Source organism: Gossypium raimondii, chromosome 7 (assembly GCF_025698545.1).
Source record: "Gossypium raimondii isolate GPD5lz chromosome 7, ASM2569854v1, whole genome shotgun sequence".
NCBI lineage: Eukaryota > Viridiplantae > Streptophyta > Magnoliopsida > Malvales > Malvaceae > Gossypium > Gossypium raimondii.
Window position 1 is genome coordinate 19,855,277 of NC_068571.1, and position 19,361 is coordinate 19,874,637.

Here is a 19,361-nt window from a genome sequence, read left to right on the forward strand (position 1 = left end):
TAATTTATTATCACAATCTCAGGGAAAAGCCAAGTCTCAATAATACCTTCTCATCTTGAATTTTCTCTCAATGGCAAATAATAACTGGAAATTTTCAAAACGAGTGCTGAGTTCAAGTTGAATTCATTGCACCAAGGAGCTTTAAACATGTCATTCCCTGGATTCTTTTGTAACATGTAGTAAAATCTTAATATATTCCACTTGAAGATGGTAGATGGATGCATGCAGTCATACCTTCCAATATCCCAAAATTAAACTACTGCTTCCTCAACTGCAATACAGGAAGTTTCCAAGTTGGACAACAGGAGATTTTGTCATGAAGAAAAGTATTGACATGGCTCAGCAGGAAAAACAAGTGTACTTAATTTCCATACCTCACATTCCATTTATGAGAGCATGAAACAAAATAATAAAAATAATAATAATAATAATAATAATAATATTATTATTATTATAGATGAAGATATAGGAGTTTACCAAGTTTTAAGTGATAGAATAATGGTCCTTAATAACAGGAAATTACTCTGACTCATATTTTGAAATTGAATATCTTGGTATGATAGGTCAAAAGCAGAAAGCAGAAAGCTATCCATGTTATTTAACAAGACAACTGAGTATAAAGTAGAAAATGAGATAGGAGAAAGCCATAACTCAACATGATCACAGCATTTGGAGAAATAGTTAAACAAAAGATTCAGATGCAGCTAGAGACCTACATGCATAGAGACCTACAATTATATATGGTGACAGTGTTAGCAAAATCTCAGAACTTAGCGTATGCATGTATATCAGGTGCAGCATGGGCCAACAAGAAATTTAACCACATATTCTTTGTGAAACTTATAAAATTCATAATATATCAAAGACTCAAACATGGAAGATGTTATCTGAAAAAAAAAACCATAAAGCAATAAATGGAAAAAATGGTCCTCAATAATAGCAATATGCAAAAAGAATCAAATACATAATCCTAATGTTTATAGGTCAAACAAAGGAATTTACATAACAGAAGCAGACAAAAAAAAGAGTGCCAATGCAACAACCAGCCTATAAGTTGTTAAAAAGCATATTTGTAGGCCATTTGCCTCATTCCAAAATGTATAATATTTAAAAAAATTAAACAGGGGATGGTTTGTTTCAACGATCAACAATAGGCACCTTCCTATTGCTTTGGTACAGACAATAGGAATCTTCCTTTACTTCAACTAAACAAAGTTGTCTTTGGGCATACTCTCAAATAAAAATGCACTCCACAGTGTCAACTTGACAGTATCAGAGTAATGGAGTTGGAATATACAAAATCCACAAGTTATATCAAGATGTCTTGTCCTCATTTTCTGGTTGAGAACTGATAATTTTGGATTTATCAAAACCTTTTGGCATCAGATGTCTATCTTCCAGTTTTTTGCATAGGATCATTGCCAATTGATTTTTAGCACATTGGCTGAGCCCCTTGTGCAGCTCAAACAAAGTACCAGAGTCGGGAACCATTGATCTATCATCATATCATTTAGGACCTGCACTGCTCCATCAAAATCTTCATTCTTGCACAAGGTAGAAATCAACATACTATAAGTGTTTTCATTTGGATGAAAACCACTCCTGATCATGGTCTTATAAAGCTGGAACGCACGGTCAGAGTTCTTCCTGACACACTGCCCACTAATAAGAGCAGAAAATGTCGAAGCATTTGGAACCAAGTTGTCCTTATCAAGTTCTTTAACCAGATAGGCAGCTTTCTTTGTCTTACCCTCCTTGCATAATCCCAGTATCAATGCGTTGTATGTCAGTATATCAGCCTTAACCCCATTCTTCAACATGTCCTCATAAAGCCTGTTGCTCATCTCACTCTTACCTACTTGACTGTACCCACTTATTAAAGTATTGTAAGTCACAATAGTTGGAGCCAGATTCAGAGCTTTCATCTCATTGAAAACCTTATTTGCTTCATGTAATTTCCATTCCTTACAAAAACCATTAATAAGGGTGTTAAAAGTACCACATTTGGATGCACTCCATCTTTCCCCATTGAGCTTTTAAGCTTCATGGCTAAGCTCATTAGACCCTTGTTACAATACCCTGCAATCAATGTGTCGTAAGATGCTACAGTAGGATTAAAACCCATAATCTCCATTTCTCTTAACACTTCCATAGCCTTCTCAAGTTTTCCTGACTTGCAAAACGCATGAATTACTATATTAAAAGTGTATACATTGGGAGAAAGCCTGCAACGCCGCATTTCTCTGTAGAACCCCAAAGCAATATCCACCCTATGTAAATCAAGCAATGAGCTCAAATATGCATTACATGACTTAGTAGTTGGCAAAAGACCCATAATCTTTCATCCGATAAAAAGCATCCGTAGCGTTCCTAAACTTCTTGGCATGTGCATATGTCTTAAACAGTAAATCAAACACACGAGGAGAGGAATCACATATTCGATAAGAATACAGTATCACATCAAACATCTTAGCTGGCAATTCCAATGAACCAGACACAAGACTCCTCAAAACCGATTCAGCGGATTTGAATTTCTGGTTTTTGGTGAGAATGTGGAGAATCACTGAATGAGTTTCAAGGGAATGTGAAGTGAGGTTTCGAGTTTTAGCCCAATTGAAGAACTCAAGAGAAAGAACATGGTCCTTTTGAATCTTTAACAAAACATGCTTAACTCTAAATGGGGTCACGTGGATGGATAAAGCATTAAGCTTATTCCAATCAGAGTGAACGAGGTGACAATGGGCAACATTCACAAAATCAAGGTCTTGACCTCTGGGTTCAGGGATTGTTCTGAAGGGAATTGGAATTGGATTCCAATTCTTTCTCCTTGAATTCACATCAATTAAGGGTTTTAAAGAAGTGGGTTTTACTTTAACAGAATCGAACGAAGTTGAGAAGTGACGACCTAGGAAATTATTCATGAAAGATAGCAGATAAAAAGAAACTTGCAATCTTAGAGTTTAAAAGAAACCAGCAATAAAGGGGAAATTTTGGCAGCTTTAAATTTTCGTTATCACCTGAAATCACCATTTGAACGCAGCTACTGAAGTAGTGAAGGTTTCTCTGCTTTCTAAGACCCCATTTTTTTCCAGACTTTCAGAGTTCAGGAACAGTAGAGTTTTCTATTTTTATTGAAACGTGGAATAGTTGAGATAAAAGGTGGGCTAAAGGGAGAAAATGAAGGTAGCCTCTCTATTTTGACAAACATCTAATTTTAAAATATAGAATTTAGTGAATACACTTTTATTATTAAAATTTCAGTTGTTTTATTTTTCAGTTTTTTTTAATTTAGATTTTAATACAGTTAATTTTATTGTTAAATTTGTTGGCATTACTTTTTAAAATAAGAAAAATACTTATTTAATAGTAATGTAACTAAAATAAGGGTAAATTACACCAACAGTCACTCAATTTAAGGTAGTTGACAAAATAGTCACTTTAGTTTCATTTCAGTCACTCAACTTTAGAAAAATAACAAAACAGTCACTAACGTTATCAAAAAGTGACAAATCAGTCACGCACTAACATTTTCCGTTACAGACCTAACGAGACAGGTGACGTGACCAGTTAACAACCACGTTGGATGTCCACAGTGGAAACCCACCCAATTTAAGAAGAAATTGAAAAAAAACCTTAATAACAGAGAAGAAGAAGAAAAAGAAGAAGAAGAAGAAGATTATGATGATGATGATGATGATGATGATGATGATGATGATGATGATAAGATTGTAAAAAAAAAAGTCTTCTTTGCCTAATTTGGTGGGGTCTGATTCTTTGCCATTGAAACACCATGTAACATTGGCTCTCCTCCTCTGTAACCTTCTGACATTGTTGTCCCAGCAAGATCGATCCTTCAATTTCTCCAATTTCTCATGGACTTCATTTTAAAACAAGTTTCTTATCTCTTCAAACAAAGTCTTCACTGCTGGGTTTAAGTCAATGGGTTCTTCTGCAAATCTCTACACTTTCTATGTTTGGTATTACAACATATCTGGAAATAACACGCTTGTTTGGTTGGCTAGTGATGATTCTCCGTTGACTCGATATTCGTCTCTTATCATTGACGATAATGGCGAGCTTCGTTTAATAAACTCTTCGGGCTAAAACTTGTTGTCGGGGCAACCATTAGCGACTAGTAATTGAAATTCGACAAGGCTGGTATTGGAAGATGGGGGAATCTCGTTTATGGGAATTGGCAGAGTTTTGATTTTCCAACCGATACCATTTTACCCAACCAGACAATGAAAACAAATGGGACGACTATTCATTCAAATAACGATAAATTCATCTTCTAGAATAGTAAAAGCCTGGTTTTTAATTCATCTCAATACTAGGCCACTAATAATCCATTTCAGAGAGATTGGAATCAAGTGGGGAAGTGGTTTAAGCTAATGGCGCGACTTTGGTTTCTTCCGATTTTGACCACTGATAATCCCTTCTTTCCTTTTGGTAACCCCTTTGTATTGGACAGAAACCATCCCAAATTCTTTTTTTCTCTTCTTCTTCTTCTTCTTCTTCTTCTTCTTCTTCTTCTTCTTCTTCTTCTTTTGATAAACGCTAAATTGTTGTTCATACGGCTGTTTAAATTGGTGCTAACCGGCCAGCTGGACGGTTAATGACACCAAGTAAGCCGTCATTTGCCACATCACTTTGCCGTTACGTCTGTAACGGAAAACGACATAAAGGACTATTTTGTCATTTTTTTAAAGTTGAGTGACTGAAATGAAACCAAGGTGATTGTTTTGTTACCTACCCCAAAATTGAGTGACTGTTGGTATATATTACCCATAAAATAACATTATCATGAACTTGAATTTAATAAAAAAAGTTTTAGCAAGGTTAACAACAATAATACTTGCATTTTTAAATCATAAAAGTAAAAAATTAAATTCCTTAAAATAAAAGTAAAAGAATAAATTTTAAAATCACTAAGAGTACATAGACTTAAAAGACATATTTGAATAATTTAGTAACCATTTTGTAACATTTCATAGTAGGGTGATAAAAAGAAAATAACCATAGTTGGATGACCACTAATATAGCTTACCCTTTTTTACAAAATATTTTAACTTATCTTCCTAATTTCGGATTAAATTTGTACTAACTATTTTTCTATTTCTACTTATTGTAATACATATGTAATAAATAAGCTTTTTTTCTCAATCTATCACATTGTTACCAAACGATACAAAATTTAATAGAATATATTGACCACGTCAACATATATGAATTGTTATTGTTTTTACATTAAGTTAAATCTCATCCGGTTGGGGTAAAAATAATAATGTTTAGAAAACAAAATTGAATTAGGAAAATAAATAAAGATTAATAATCAATATATCTTTGACAAAAAATTAATTTATTGTTTTTACAATGATGATTCAAACTCAATTTATTCTTAAGGAAGATGAAAGTCAAGTTAATAAACCACAACTTAGGATTCAAAATTTATTTTCCATTAATGTTATCATATTCAAAATAGTTTATATTATTTACAACACTCCTATGACTCGTTAAAACCTTTTTAAGAACAATGAAAAATTTAGTTGAATAAAAACATAGAGAAGGAAAATAGTGCACAATATCAACACTTGTTTTCTTATTAAAACTTATATTAGAGAAATCTAATGGGACAAAACCTATGTTAAAGAAAAAAATAGCACAAAATATTTTTACTCTTCTCATGACAATATCACTTAATATATATTGTATACTATCTTTTCAAATGTTAAAGTAAAAATGTTTTGGTGAAAAGATGTGTTGAGTTATTACTTGAACGATTTTTTTGAAAATTTACATAAAATTCTTTCGAAGATTGTACATAAAGAAAAACTCTGAAAAAATAACTTCGATTCAGTCTCCTTTAATATATTTTTCGTTCAACTAAGCTATGCGTATAGGATTATATTCATTATAACACTTCTCGTTCATCCCGATGTATGGTACGATTGAGAGGTGTTATCAGAGTATTTTCCAAACCATAGTCATAATTTTCTTTTAATAAAACACCATTTGACAACCTTGTAGATTTTCTTTAAAACAATTCCCAACATTCAAGAAAGAGTAATATATGATTTTGAAATCATTTTTTATCATTGAATACATGTTAGGACCCATTTAGATCAAAAACCAAATGTTTGAAGCTTATCTACTTAAAGCAAGGTCATTCGGGTTTAGGGAAATAAGAATTTTACTAAACTTGAAAGTTTAAAAACATTTTCAAAAATCATTGATCCAAGTTTAGATCAATTAAAAGTCTTTAGAGGCAATTTAAAACCATTTTGAAGATGCTCGGTGGTGGTTGGAGGTGCTTGGGGACTCAAAATGGACCCTAAAAAGTCAAAATGGCTCAAAACAGTGCAATGGCTTGAGTTTGGGGCACTTGTTGCAATAGAACTGCCTAGATGTACCAATACAACTGCTCCAGATAGCTCATTGAGGCATTCTATCTCACTTGTGTTGATAACCCTGAGCCCAAGTTCGAAAACCACAACCCCTAGAGCCAATAATTGCCCTGAAACACCCCAATTTTCATCCCCACTCTTCGCCATAACAAAAACCAAGCTTTGGGATCTTAAAAATCACATTTTATTGGCTGAAATCAAATATTGGAACACCTCAAAATAAGTATTCACTTATACCATGTCAGAATCAGTTTATTCTTAAATTCAGAATTAGTTAACCTTAGCTCTTAGTAAGCCTAGAAAAATAAAGAAGGGATACTAAGGATGAGTTATCCGAAACTAGAATAAGAGAATCACTGAAGTACTCTCAACATGAGTACATGTAACACCCCTCACCCGTCTCGATGGCTAGGACAAATGAGAGATGCCACCAAAGCATGTACAAGTAAGAAATCTCGTTTTTATTTAATAATAAAGGCTTAAATAATTTATTTAAAATAATTAAAATATATTTTAGACAAATTGAAATTTTATAAACATTTAAAATTGATGTGGAGTTTATCAGGGGCGATCGGGACTCAAAACAAGCCCTAGAAGGTCAAAACGACTTAAATATACATGCCAATAACCTATACAAATAACCTTTAATAATTAAAGAACAACCTCAAAAACTCGATGGGTGCTGCGATGCTCATGAACAAAGCTTCATGTTTCTCAAACAAGGTCCTTTACCTACGCATTTTAAACAACTAATGCATGAGCTTAAGAAGCTTAGTAAGTATCAATGGATAAACTTACTTATCCTATGCTTTGTTAGTTTTTAACCCTTCTTAAGCATGTCTTTTTCAATTCATTCAAGCTACATTTTAATTCAATTAACAGATTAATTAACGCAAATCAACTTATAGGGCTCAACTTAAAACCTTATAGTTCGTTAACTTATCATATTATGAAATTCATATCAAAAGCTTTTATGAATAGGTAATATTGTAACACCCAGATTCCAATAAACCCAAAAGTAAGAATAATTAAAGGATTAAACTAAAAGAGATCGCAAGTTGGCAGCCTCTATTAGAAGAAATAGAAAAGATGGAAACCAAACTGGACAAGGTTGAGAATGAAACCTACTTTGATTAGAATGGAACCAGCTGGTTCCTTAGTGGGAGACATAATAATTAGAAATGGATGGTTCTCATAAGGGTGGTAATAGCACAGGAAGAGCTATAAATAGCTGGGAGATGATTCCTAGCAATGATTTTCTTTCTGACTTTGTTTCATTTTCTCTTCTTCACCTTCTTCTATTGTTTTGAAGAAGAAAAGGCCATGGAAGGATCTGCATGGAGCAGACTTCATGAGGATTAAGCTGGAAGAGTAAGGAAACTAGCAAGCTGGTAAGGTTCTTAATCCTTTTGTGTACATAAAGGTTAAAGAAATGAAGTCAAGGAATTTAGAATCATTTTAAAGGTTTCGCATGCTTATTAAAGTTTAAGCTTTTAAGATGAAGTGTGGGTTTAACCAGTAAACTTTTGGTTGTAAGTTGTTGCCAGAAGAATGTAAGCTCTAGTGTGTAACACCCCTAATCCATATCCGTCGCCAGAATAGAGTTAGGGAGCATTATCGAAGTTTATAGATCAACTACAGACATTTCATGTCATTTCACATTCATATAAAAAATCAATCATAAATCAATCATATTATCCTTTATATGAGCCCTCAAGGCCCAAAATATGTATTAGAAACAAGTTGGGACTAAACCGGGTACTAAGAGAATTTTTCAGAAAATAACAAAATTTTTCCAAAGTGTAGGAGGATACACACCCGTGTGGCCAAGCCGTGTCTCATATGGTCAAGAGAGACGCTTGTGTCTCAGGCCATGTGGACATTCAAAATAGGACACACGACCATGTCCCATTTAGGGTGCTCTCTGACTTGGGTCACACGGCCAAGCCACACGCCCGTGTGCTACGCCGTGTGAGCATACTGACTTGAATTAAATAGGTGCAAGGGTCGAAAGGCCAAGCCACACGCCCGTGTGCTAGGCCGTGTGAAAATATCTGAATATACTGTTTTGAAATTTTAAAGATGCAAGGGACACACAGCCAAACCACACGCCTATGTGTTAGGCTGTGTGTCACACACGGCTGAGACACACGCCCGTGTCTCTACCCGTGTGGACGAAAATAAGCCATTTCTTAGCCACATTTCTCACCCAATTTGTCTTCCACCTACATTAACACTTTAATACATTCACAAAACAATACAAGTCATTCAAACCAAGTCAAAACTAAGTCTTATGCATGACATATTAATTCATATGTTCAAATATCCAAACTTATCAAAAAAATCATACACACTTATATGCATATTTTACTAATTATACTATCTTAAACCACTCATCAATATGCCTATGTGACTTCCATCATTCATTCACTTCAAACATACATCAAACATGTTAAAGCCTTATATAAATATACATATCAAACTATACCAATCACAAGTCATACCAATGGCTAATTTCAACCAAATATTTACATGTCATCATTGGCCCAATTTAGCCTATACATGCCATTATAACCAAAATTTAGTTTGTTACTTATACCAAAATGAGCTGATGGATAGTGTGAGATATCTCCGCCAAGTTTCCAACCCAATGAGCTTCCGAATTACTACAAAACAAAAAAAAATAGAGTAAGCTTTAAAACTTAGTAAGTTCGTATAACATGGAATTTAACTTACCATTTAATTCACATTTAAGGTAAGCACACAAAACATGCTCAAATCAATTTGGCCAAATGCCTAAACAGATATCCTCATCAAGCATGTTAGTCATTAAGTTCATGTAATAACTCATATTCACAATTGTACATAGTCATTAAGCAAGTTTCATACACATCTATCTTTCATCCCACTTTTCAACATGTCAGTCATTGTTGGATATGTGATTAATTTCATATACATGGCAATAATACAATCACATACATACAAACCAATTAACACATATAAATTCTCAATTTAGTTACACGAACTTACCTCGACAATTGTACGTTGATTTGTAAGCTACTAATCCGTTACCTTCTCTTTTCCACGATATAAATTTGTATTTAATCTATTCGGATATATATGAATGAATTTAACATTAATTTATATTCAATTCAATCCAATTCATATCTTTGGAAAAATTACCATTTTTCCTCTATACATTTGATTAATTACGATTTCGTCCCTAGGCTCGGAAAATGAAATTCATGCAATTTAATCCTTATTCCAAGCCTAGCCATTTTTACATAAAACATTAGCAGCTCATGTATTTCATAAAATTTAGAATTTTTTCCATGAATTTTACATCTTTTCAATTTAATCCTTAAATCATATTTTCATCAAAATTCCCTTTACAAAAGTTGTTTATCTATCAACAACCTTTAGTTTTCTACCATCAAACTTCATAATTCATACATACTCATCCATTGAAAAACCCTAACACTTTCATAACTTTACAAATTAATCCCCGAGATAGTTAAATTAAGCTATTACGATCTCGAAAATATAAAAATCATTAAAAAGGGACAAGAATACATACCTAATTAAGCAAAATAAGTTGGCTTGAGCTTAGGTTTCCATGGTTAGGGTTTCCATGTTTTATTTTTAGGAAAGATTATATAAAATGATGATATTTTGTTATTTAATTATTTTATCATCTTTTATTAGTTCTCTTTCCAATTTAGTCCTTTTTTTAATGAATTTTCCAATGATGAATCACCATACTTATCTACTAACTCCTCTAAATGGTCTATTTGCCATGTAAGGACCTTAAATTTTGAATTCTGTAGTTATTTGATCCCTTTAGCTATTAGAATCCAACTTTTGCACTTTATGCAATTTGGACTTTTTCATCAAATTAAACATGTAATCGGTAAAATTTTCTCAACAAAATTTTCATACGATATTTGTATCATAATGCAGACCCTAAAATAATATTAAAATAAATTTTCTTCCAAACTAGAATTTGTGGTCCTAAAACCACTGTTCCGATTTCACTAAAAACGAGTTGTTACATGGTGTTAGAGATAAGGATAAGCTATGGAGGCGATAAGGTTTCATGTGATTTTTAGACTCCAAACATGTTATTATGATATATGTTGTCTAAGTATGTCATGTTTGCATAAACATGAAATATGATTGTATGTGCATGTATTGCATGACTATGGGAAAAACCTCAAGGAGATAGATGAAGATAGGAAGGGAAATAAGGAGAGAACCTATTAGATACTACCTCGGGTGAAGCTCCGGGCCTTGCAGAGGAAACACTGTGGTGTTCGAGCATCAATGTTAAGTGGTGTAAAGGAAGTAATGGAAGAAGGATTCTGGATATAAAAATTAAGGAATGGTATTTATCGCAACAGCGGTATCGACTAATCCTTCAGGGCGACATCGTGACGATGATATATGGCATAAGATCATAGATGAAAGACATTATGGTAGTTTGGTATGAGGTACGTAGTGTAAGACCATGGATGAAAGATGCCATGGCAATATGGTACCAGGTAAAAAGGTATATGGCGTAAGACTATGGATGAAAGACACCATGGCAACACGGTATAAGGTATAAAGTTGCGGTGTAAGACCATAAATGAAAGATGCTATGACAGCCAAGTATAATGAGTAAGACCATGGGTGAAAGAATCCATGACATCATATGATAGTGCGCCAGGATCATTGAAGGCCCCCCAAGTCAAGTTTGTTGACGGTATCACGATATCCAATCCTTGGGTATCGCGATACCCACATTGTGAGGGGACAAAAAATAACGTTAAGCGTAGTATTTATCTAACTGAAGAACCAATCATTGAAAGCCCGTTAAAGGGCATTTTGGGTACAAAGAGGGTCAGAAATTAGCTGCTAAAAATAACCAAATTTGGCTAAGGAGAGGGAGACATTTAGGCTTAGTTTTTAGCTAGTTTTCCCTTAAGTTTTTTTTAGTTTTTCTCTACACTTTTCTAGGGTTTTCATTTTTCTTCATCTTCCATAGCTGTAAAAGTTATCTTTTCTACATTTTCTTCTTGCTCTTAGTGTTCTTGTAGTTAATTAAAGTAGTTAACACTGTAGCTTAGGTTTATTTGCAAATTTAGTCCTTTTACTTTAGTTGTAATGACATTTTTAGTTTTCGTTTAATGAATTTCAGTTTCTTTTTATATTAATCTGTTAAAGCTAGTTCCTTTTATGTTTATTACTTTAGATTTTTATGTAATATGCTTCTCTTTACATTTCCTTTAAGTTCTCTTGCATAAAAATCCAAACTTTAACATTTTTCTTAAGCTTTTCTTTAATGGCTTCCATGTTCTCCAATTTTATATTTGTTAGTTTATTTTTTCATATGAGTAATTAAAATTTTAAAGGGGTGGTTGATAAAGATATGGCGAGCTGATTTTTTGGATGAGGGACTAAATTGTAATAAATTGGACTAATTTGAATGAACCTAAAAACTTAGGATTGACAACCCTAAGGGAATATTTAGGTAAGTGAGATCGAGAGGAGATCTTGTTGAGCACTGGTTCATTAGTCCCGAGTTGGCCAGTGATATCGAGAGATAAACCGGACTTACTTATCCAACTTGGTAAAATTGAGACCAAGAGGTAAAATGGAACCATTTTAGGAGTTTAAGCAATTTGAATCCCTAATTCATGGATAAGTGAACCACATCGAGATCAATCAATCACCGTTTCTTATCTATTTGTTAATTTCATAATTTCACACATTTTACATTTTAGTCATTGGTAGCTAAATAGTAGGTTAGTGTAATCACTCTTGACTTTATGATTTGCCATAATATAATTTTCTGTGATTAGTTGCTTAGACTCTCCATTTTGCATACTCGTTAGCGAGAAATTGTTCAATATCCAACTCTCTTGGGTTCGATCCTCGGAATACTCTTGTATCGCGTTGTACAAATATATTAAAACTGACCTGTCACACTTGCAAACACCGCGCATATTAGTTTTATTCGATTGTTGTCTTTAATTGTTGATTTCTCTCCCTCGTTCGCATGAGTAGGGAAGAAGGGGTCTAATATTCATAGAACTAACTAAAATTTTGACTAAGACAAGCTTACTTATCAATTAATAGTATAGCTACAGTGAGCAAAAATATCGTTCCCACGAAGACTAAAAATATTAGTAATTGCTGTCTTTCTATTATTTAACCAAATAATTCGAGTGATTGATTAAAAATTAAAATTAACTAAATTAATTAACTAACGAACACGACAAAGAACAAAATAAGTAAATAACCGATTAATAACCAAGAAGCAAAACAATAACTAAGAAAGAATTCACCTAGATTTCATCTATCACTACCAATTTAAATTATGCAATTTCTTTACTTAGTATCTTGCTACGTAGAAATCCCTAAATTATGCAAATATATCTTTCAAGCATAAGAGCAACTGACTCTAGGTTGATTAATTGAAATTTCTTTCTAATTAAAACCCCTGCTAACTCATGCTATGGATTCCACTATTAGATTTAACTCTAATTTGGTATATTTATGCCGTCCTATTTCTAGGATTGCATGCAACTCCACTCAATTACGCAAGATTTACTCTTAAATAGGGTCTATTCAACCACCGATTTAAGCACATCAAACATAGATCAATAATCTAGAAATATTAAACCAAGAATTAAGCACATATAATTAAGAACAAGAAACTAAGAATTTATTGCATAAAATAAAAAATTCAAACGACATAATCCATCATAAGGTTCATCTCCTTAGGTATTTAGAAAATTAGTTCATGCTTGAAAATAAAAACATCCAAGATACAGTATGACCGAAAGAAATAAAGAAACTTATGATAATCCCCTAAGAAATCAACTGAGAATCTTCAATCTTGATAGAAATCTGCTTCAAAATCGGCTTCAATGGTGTTTTTTGAGTTATTTTCTTGAGTATTCTCAGACGACTCCCTCCTATTTTCTTATTTTTTATCATATACACGTCTTAGAATGTCACAATTTTTAGTAGTTAGGTGCGTAATTCCGTGAAATCGGCACGGCCTACCACACGCCCGTGTGGGTCACACAACCATGTGGCCAGGCCGTGTGGAATGGTCCAGCTCGTATAGCTCATGTAGCTTGCTCAAATTTTTTGGTTTTTGCTCGTTTTTCGCTACTTTTGCTCCCACATGCTCTATTAAGTATCAAAACATGAATTTAAAGGATTAGGAGCATAAAATTCACAATTAACATCGAATAATCACCCAAAAACGCGTTAAAAATAAGGTTAAAACATGTTATTTTTAGCACTTATCACTGTCAAGTCACAAATTATTTTCATCACACCAAATCATATTCCAATCCATTTAATGAAAATTAATCCATAATATATTTTTCTACTTTTGGAATGCTTTGCATAATGATCCTCGTACTTTTCAAAATTTACGATTTGATCATTTTTTTTCTTCATATTTTCACTTTTACAATTCGTTTCACATACCGCCATCTCCAATATGGGTATACACCAGCATTAATGTTAATACCACACTTACCTGATCCATATTTAAAATTTACCCCTAACATAGGGATTTCAGTACTTAACTTTACTTCTTGCGACCTTACATCACTTATCGTTGTACATTCTTTAAGCCAAATTCATAATCCTATCACAATATCATACGTATAGGATTCACATTATCAACACTCCTTAACTCATTCAGCCTTTAGTGAATAGTAAAGAATCAAGATAATTACGCGAAAAAGATCACTAGGCAGGAGTACGATAGTACTATTTAATAGAAGTACATAAGTGGTTAAACCTTTAAAAGCATAAAATTTAGGCGAATAAGATAATAATACATAAATATGTTGAAGTTTATATCAATATTTAACTTGATTATAATGTAAAACAACTTATACTGAATATAATATATACGGATCATCTACTGAAACTAGATGGATTTAAAGTTTTATTAATGCAAATTCCATGGAATTTAGCTAGTATCTTGTTCATCATAGGCTAAAATGATACATAATCACCGGATTTTACCGTAGTTCAACCACTTAAATAGTCACTAAAAATAATTTCATAACCCAAGTTATATAGTTTCCCAAAAATCTCTTCGTAAATTGTAAAAAAAATACAATAATTAAAGTTAAAATAAAGTTTTAGAATCTAGCTAGTATTTAAATCAATCAGTTATTGGTTCATCGATCCAATCGATTAAAAAGTTTGATTAAATAAATTATTAAAATTTATAAAATAAAAATAAAAATAAAAATCATTTCAATTATTGGTTTAACTGGTTTATTGACATGATTCTTAATTTAATAGATTTAAAATTTTTCTTAGACTGATACCTCTACCGATTTCTAATTTGATCGATCTAGATTTAGATAATTAAAATTAAAATAATAAGAATAACTTTTTTAAGAAAATAATGAAAATTATTAGCTATATTCTAACTTTGATTTTTATATATTTATAGAAAAAAAGTACTATGATGAAAACTTAAAGAAATATAACGTATGAAATAAATGAATCTTATTTTGCTTTTCTTCTACGTACCAAATATACAAAAAGTAACCGAAGATTTTAACTTTTTATATTAATTTAATTATTTATCATTTATTTTATGCATTAATAAACTTTTTATTTTAATTTAAAATATAAACCATCTTAATAATTTTACTTATAAAATTTAATCATTTAAATTACCCGGAAAATTTCTGATAATTTATTACCTAAAATACACACACAAATAACCGAAAAGGAAATTACGCAACTGTACTTTTTTCCGCTACCAAACATTTTCCTTACAAATATTATTTTCTATTATTATTAATATCATAATTATCGCAATACCTAATAATGTTGTCTTTTTATTTTAACAAAAATATATAATTATTTTTCATATCAAAATATAAATATAAATAAAATATAACTGTGCGTATTACGCATCAGAGTGTAAAATAGCTCCTCTACCATTAAATACTATTAACACCGTTTACTTTCACTGAAAATTATCATTTTTATTTTTATTAATTTTCGCCCACCCTCCATTTTTCTGATCGACGATCGACCGAATCCCAATTCCTCGCCGCCAATTTTAATCCCTCCAAATTCCCAATTGAAAACCCTAATTTGTTTCCCTCCACTTAGTTCAGTGCATTTCTTCCCGCAAAAAACAAAAGTTTGATTTTTCGTTTCCTTTTTTAACTTCACTGAGATTCAAAAATTAGCTCAAAACCTTGATTTGCTCAAGCTATAAAGGACACGTGGCGATCTGCGTCTTGCTTCGCTTCCATTGCTGCTCAAATCTCGGTGAGTTTAGTTTAGTTTAGTTTTTTTTTTTTTAAATTTTAAACTGTAGTTTATGCGTAAATGTTTGCTTATACACTTTAATTTTGTAAAAATTTTTAACCCTTTAGTTAAAATTATGAGTTAAATTACTTAAATTAAATATTTTTGAGCTGTTGAACTTGGATCCATTTGCTCTTTGTTATTTAGCTTTGAAATTAGAGGATTTGGGTTTTCAAATTTATTCAAATTTAGCTGTTTCTTTAACTGAGAAAAATGATAGAAGGAAGGGAAGTTAACTGTAAATGTATACCTTTTTTGCTCTAAGATATGGAATAACCCAACTCTAAAAAATGCTTGAATGTGGCTTAACTCTGATGATTCATTGGTTTAGCTTAAAAATTTCATCATTTTTTCCCCATCCCGTGGTTTCTCAGAGCTTAAAAGTTAAGATCTTGAATTCAAGGATAAGTAATTTGGTTTTAAGTTTGTTTGAAGGTTGCATGACTTGGTGGAGTAGAGTTTTACTTGGAAATGTGAAGCTTGATTTGCGAAAAGATCTAAATGTCTTCTTGATGACCTTATGCAGGAAAAATGAAATGGTTGAATATGACAATTCAGCTACTTTTATGGTTTATCATGTTGGGATCTCTATAACGTTTGTTTCAAGAGTTTGGTTTTGAAAATCATTTGAATTTTCCAAATGGAAGCGAACAAAGCGGAGGCTCTTAAAGCGAAAGAGATTGCTGAGAAGCGGTTTGGTGAAAGAGACTTTAAAGGTGCTAAGAATTATGCAATAAAGGCTAAAGCGTTGTATCCTGAATTAGAGGGTATATCACAGATGGTGTCCACTTTCGAAGTTTATGTTGCATGGGAGACTAAATGTAATGGTGAAATTGATTATTATTCGATTCTTGGATTGAAGCCTTTTGCGGATAAAGAGGCAGTGAAGAAACAATACAGAAAGATGGCTGTGTTACTTCATCCTGATAAGAATAAATGTGTGGGAGCTGATGGGGCTTTCAAACTTGTATCCGAGGCGTGGACTTTGTTGTCGGATAAAATCAAGAAAAGTGCCTATGATATCAAGAGAAACAAAAAGATGCCTTCGGGAGTGGTTCAAACTCCAACATATGCCTCTGGGGTTACTGGTGTAAGCAACTCTTTGAATTCAACCTCACAAGGTAGACTTGATACTTTTTGGACTGTATGCACATCTTGTAAAGTTCAGTATGAGTATCTTCGGAAGTATGTCAATAAGAGACTTTCGTGTAAGAACTGCCGTGGCACTTTCATTGCTGTTGAAACTGGGTCTGCTCCAGTGAATGGTTCGTTCCCCTATTGTCCCTGGTCTTATGTGCCGAATAATGGATATGCAAGTCATGGATATGATGGGGTCACATACATCCCGACGAATGCTGCTGCTTTTACTGGAAATGTGGTCTCAGGTTATCATTCTGGGCATGGGTATGATTATGTTTCTAACATGTCATTTCAGTGGAGTTCATTCTCTGGAACTTCAACTGGGATCATGAGCCTTAATGGAGTATCTGCCATTTCCACTGATTCTGTTTATCAGACCAACAGAGAGGGTAGAGGAGCAGGGTCAAAGGTGAAGTCAAGTGCCAATGGAAAACATTCCATGAAAAACATTGTCACGCCGACAATTCCAAATTTGTTCAATGGCTATAATGATTCTTCAGGATCTAAGACTGGTGGAGTTGAGAAGAAAAGGAAGGTTATTGTTAATTCCGATTTTAAAAGTGGATACGTAGACAAGGGATTGAAACCTTCAGAAGCAGGATTAGCAAATGGACATGGTGTTGAGCCTGATCCAAAGCTTTCCAACCCAAGTGAACCTCCAAATAGGCGATGCTTAACACAACCAATGTTTGATGCTAGAAAGTTGTTAATTGACAAGGCGAGGACTGAAATTCGGAAGAAATTGGAAGAGATTAGGTTGGCTTCAGAGGCAGCTGCTGCAGCCTCAGCAGTTAAATTAGGCATTGAAGGAGTTCAACTGCCAGCAGCCGGAAAGGCTCCCAAGATATCAGATTTGACTTTTTCTGTTCATCAATTAGCATCAAATAAAAGTGCACCGGTCTCAATTACTGTTCCGGACTCTGACTTTCATGATTTTGACAAAGATAGGTCAGAGGAATGCTTCAAACCAAAGCAAATATGGGCACTGTATGATGAAGATGATGGTATGCCTCGATTGTATTGCTTGATTCGCCAGGTTGTTTCTGTAAAACCATTTAAAATTCTCATTACTTACTTGAGCTCCAAGACTGATAACGAATTTGGCTCTGTGAATTGGGTGGATTCTGGGTTTTCTAAATCTTGTGGACACTTCAGGGCTTGGAATTCTGACATTATTGATCAAGTCAACATTTTCTCTCATCTTCTGAGAGGAGAAAAGGCTGGAAGGGGAGGCTGCGTTCGCATATTCCCCAAAAGTGGAGATATTTGGGCTGTGTATCGGAATTGGTCTCCAGATTGGAACAGGTTGACTCCCGATGATGTGAGGCATCAATATGAGATGGTGGAGGTGCTTGATGGTTACTCTGAAGAGCTTGGAGTTTGTGTTACTCCCCTTGTCAAATTGGTTGGGTTCAAGACAGTATATCAAAGAAATACAAATAAGGATGCAATTAGATGGATACCGAGGAAAGAGATGTTCCGCTTTTCGCACCAGGTTCCTTCGTGGTTACTTCAAGGAGAATCCGGTGATTTACCCAATAATTGTTGGGACTTAGACCCGGCTGCAACTCCAGATGAGCTTCTTCATGCTGCAACAGAAGCAAAGGCTTAACATTAACCTTGTCATGCATGAAAAGATACAGAAAAAAGCATGATTAGTTTGGAATTTGGTTTACCATTCTTACAGAATTTAGATTTGACTGTACAAACATTTCACACTTTGTTTAGCAGCCAATGCAAACATTAATTCCTGATGAATTTAGAGGATGTAATATTGCTGAGGATCAATATCCTATGCATCTACAATTCTGAATCTGTTGAATGTTTTTGGTTACCAAAAAATGTTCTTGTTCATACAAGCTTTAACATCTCTTGTTAGTTTTGGAACTCAGAACCGATGCAGCATGTTTGATCCACAAGGTCTTCCTCTGCTAGCGGTCTGGCTGGTGCAGGTGATAGCTGCTTTACTCAAGTATATGCATATGTTCGACACAGATGTTCAATCTTCTAAAAAAATTTAGAAAGTTATATCAGTATATTCATTAACAGTTATTATCTGTTAAATATAGATATTGGATATGAATATTTTAAGAAAAATGAAAATTAGAATATAAGGGTAAGAGTAGGTTTGATTCCTATGGTACCGAGGTTTTTTTTTTCTTTTTTATTCTTTCAATTTTGATCTTTATATTTGGCCAATTGATGTTTTATGCTTCTTGATTTAACATATGAAAGCACATGAACGATAAATGAAGACGAAGAAATAAACATATGTTTTAACTGTGAAAAGTTTTGATGAGTTTTGGCCCCTTCTTTTTTTTTTTCATAGTTTCTATTGTTGTATTTGTCTTCATATAAATTTCCATGAAATGAAAGGTCGTTCGTGGCTGCATGCTCGGTTGACACTCTCTACATGTCATTTGTCGAGTCTCTGTCCAAATGTGTTAATTATATATATAGATCTAT

The 19,361-nt window shown here is 33.2% G+C and overlaps 1 protein-coding gene and 1 pseudogene across 1 annotated transcript; one reads left to right on the forward strand and one right to left on the reverse strand.

Annotated features, from left to right (window-relative positions):
* Positions 1–911: 911 nt before the first annotated feature.
* LOC105799651 (pentatricopeptide repeat-containing protein At4g26680, mitochondrial-like) lies at positions 912–3,164 on the reverse strand (annotated as a pseudogene).
* A 12,227-nt stretch (positions 3,165–15,391) lies between these two features.
* LOC105799642 (uncharacterized) lies at positions 15,392–18,683 on the forward strand. Its single transcript, XM_012630315.2, has 2 exons — positions 15,392–15,716; positions 16,282–18,683. Exon 2 carries the CDS (start codon positions 16,396–16,398, stop codon positions 18,505–18,507), a length of 2,112 nt encoding a protein of 703 aa, XP_012485769.1. The 5' UTR covers positions 15,392–15,716; positions 16,282–16,395; the 3' UTR covers positions 18,508–18,683.
* Positions 18,684–19,361: the final 678 nt, after the last annotated feature.

Excerpts from the sequence above, each read along its gene's own strand:
- LOC105799642 (XM_012630315.2), top strand. The coding sequence starts at position 16,396 with ATGGAAGCGAACAAAGCGGAGGCTCTTAAAGCGAAAGAGATTGCTGAG.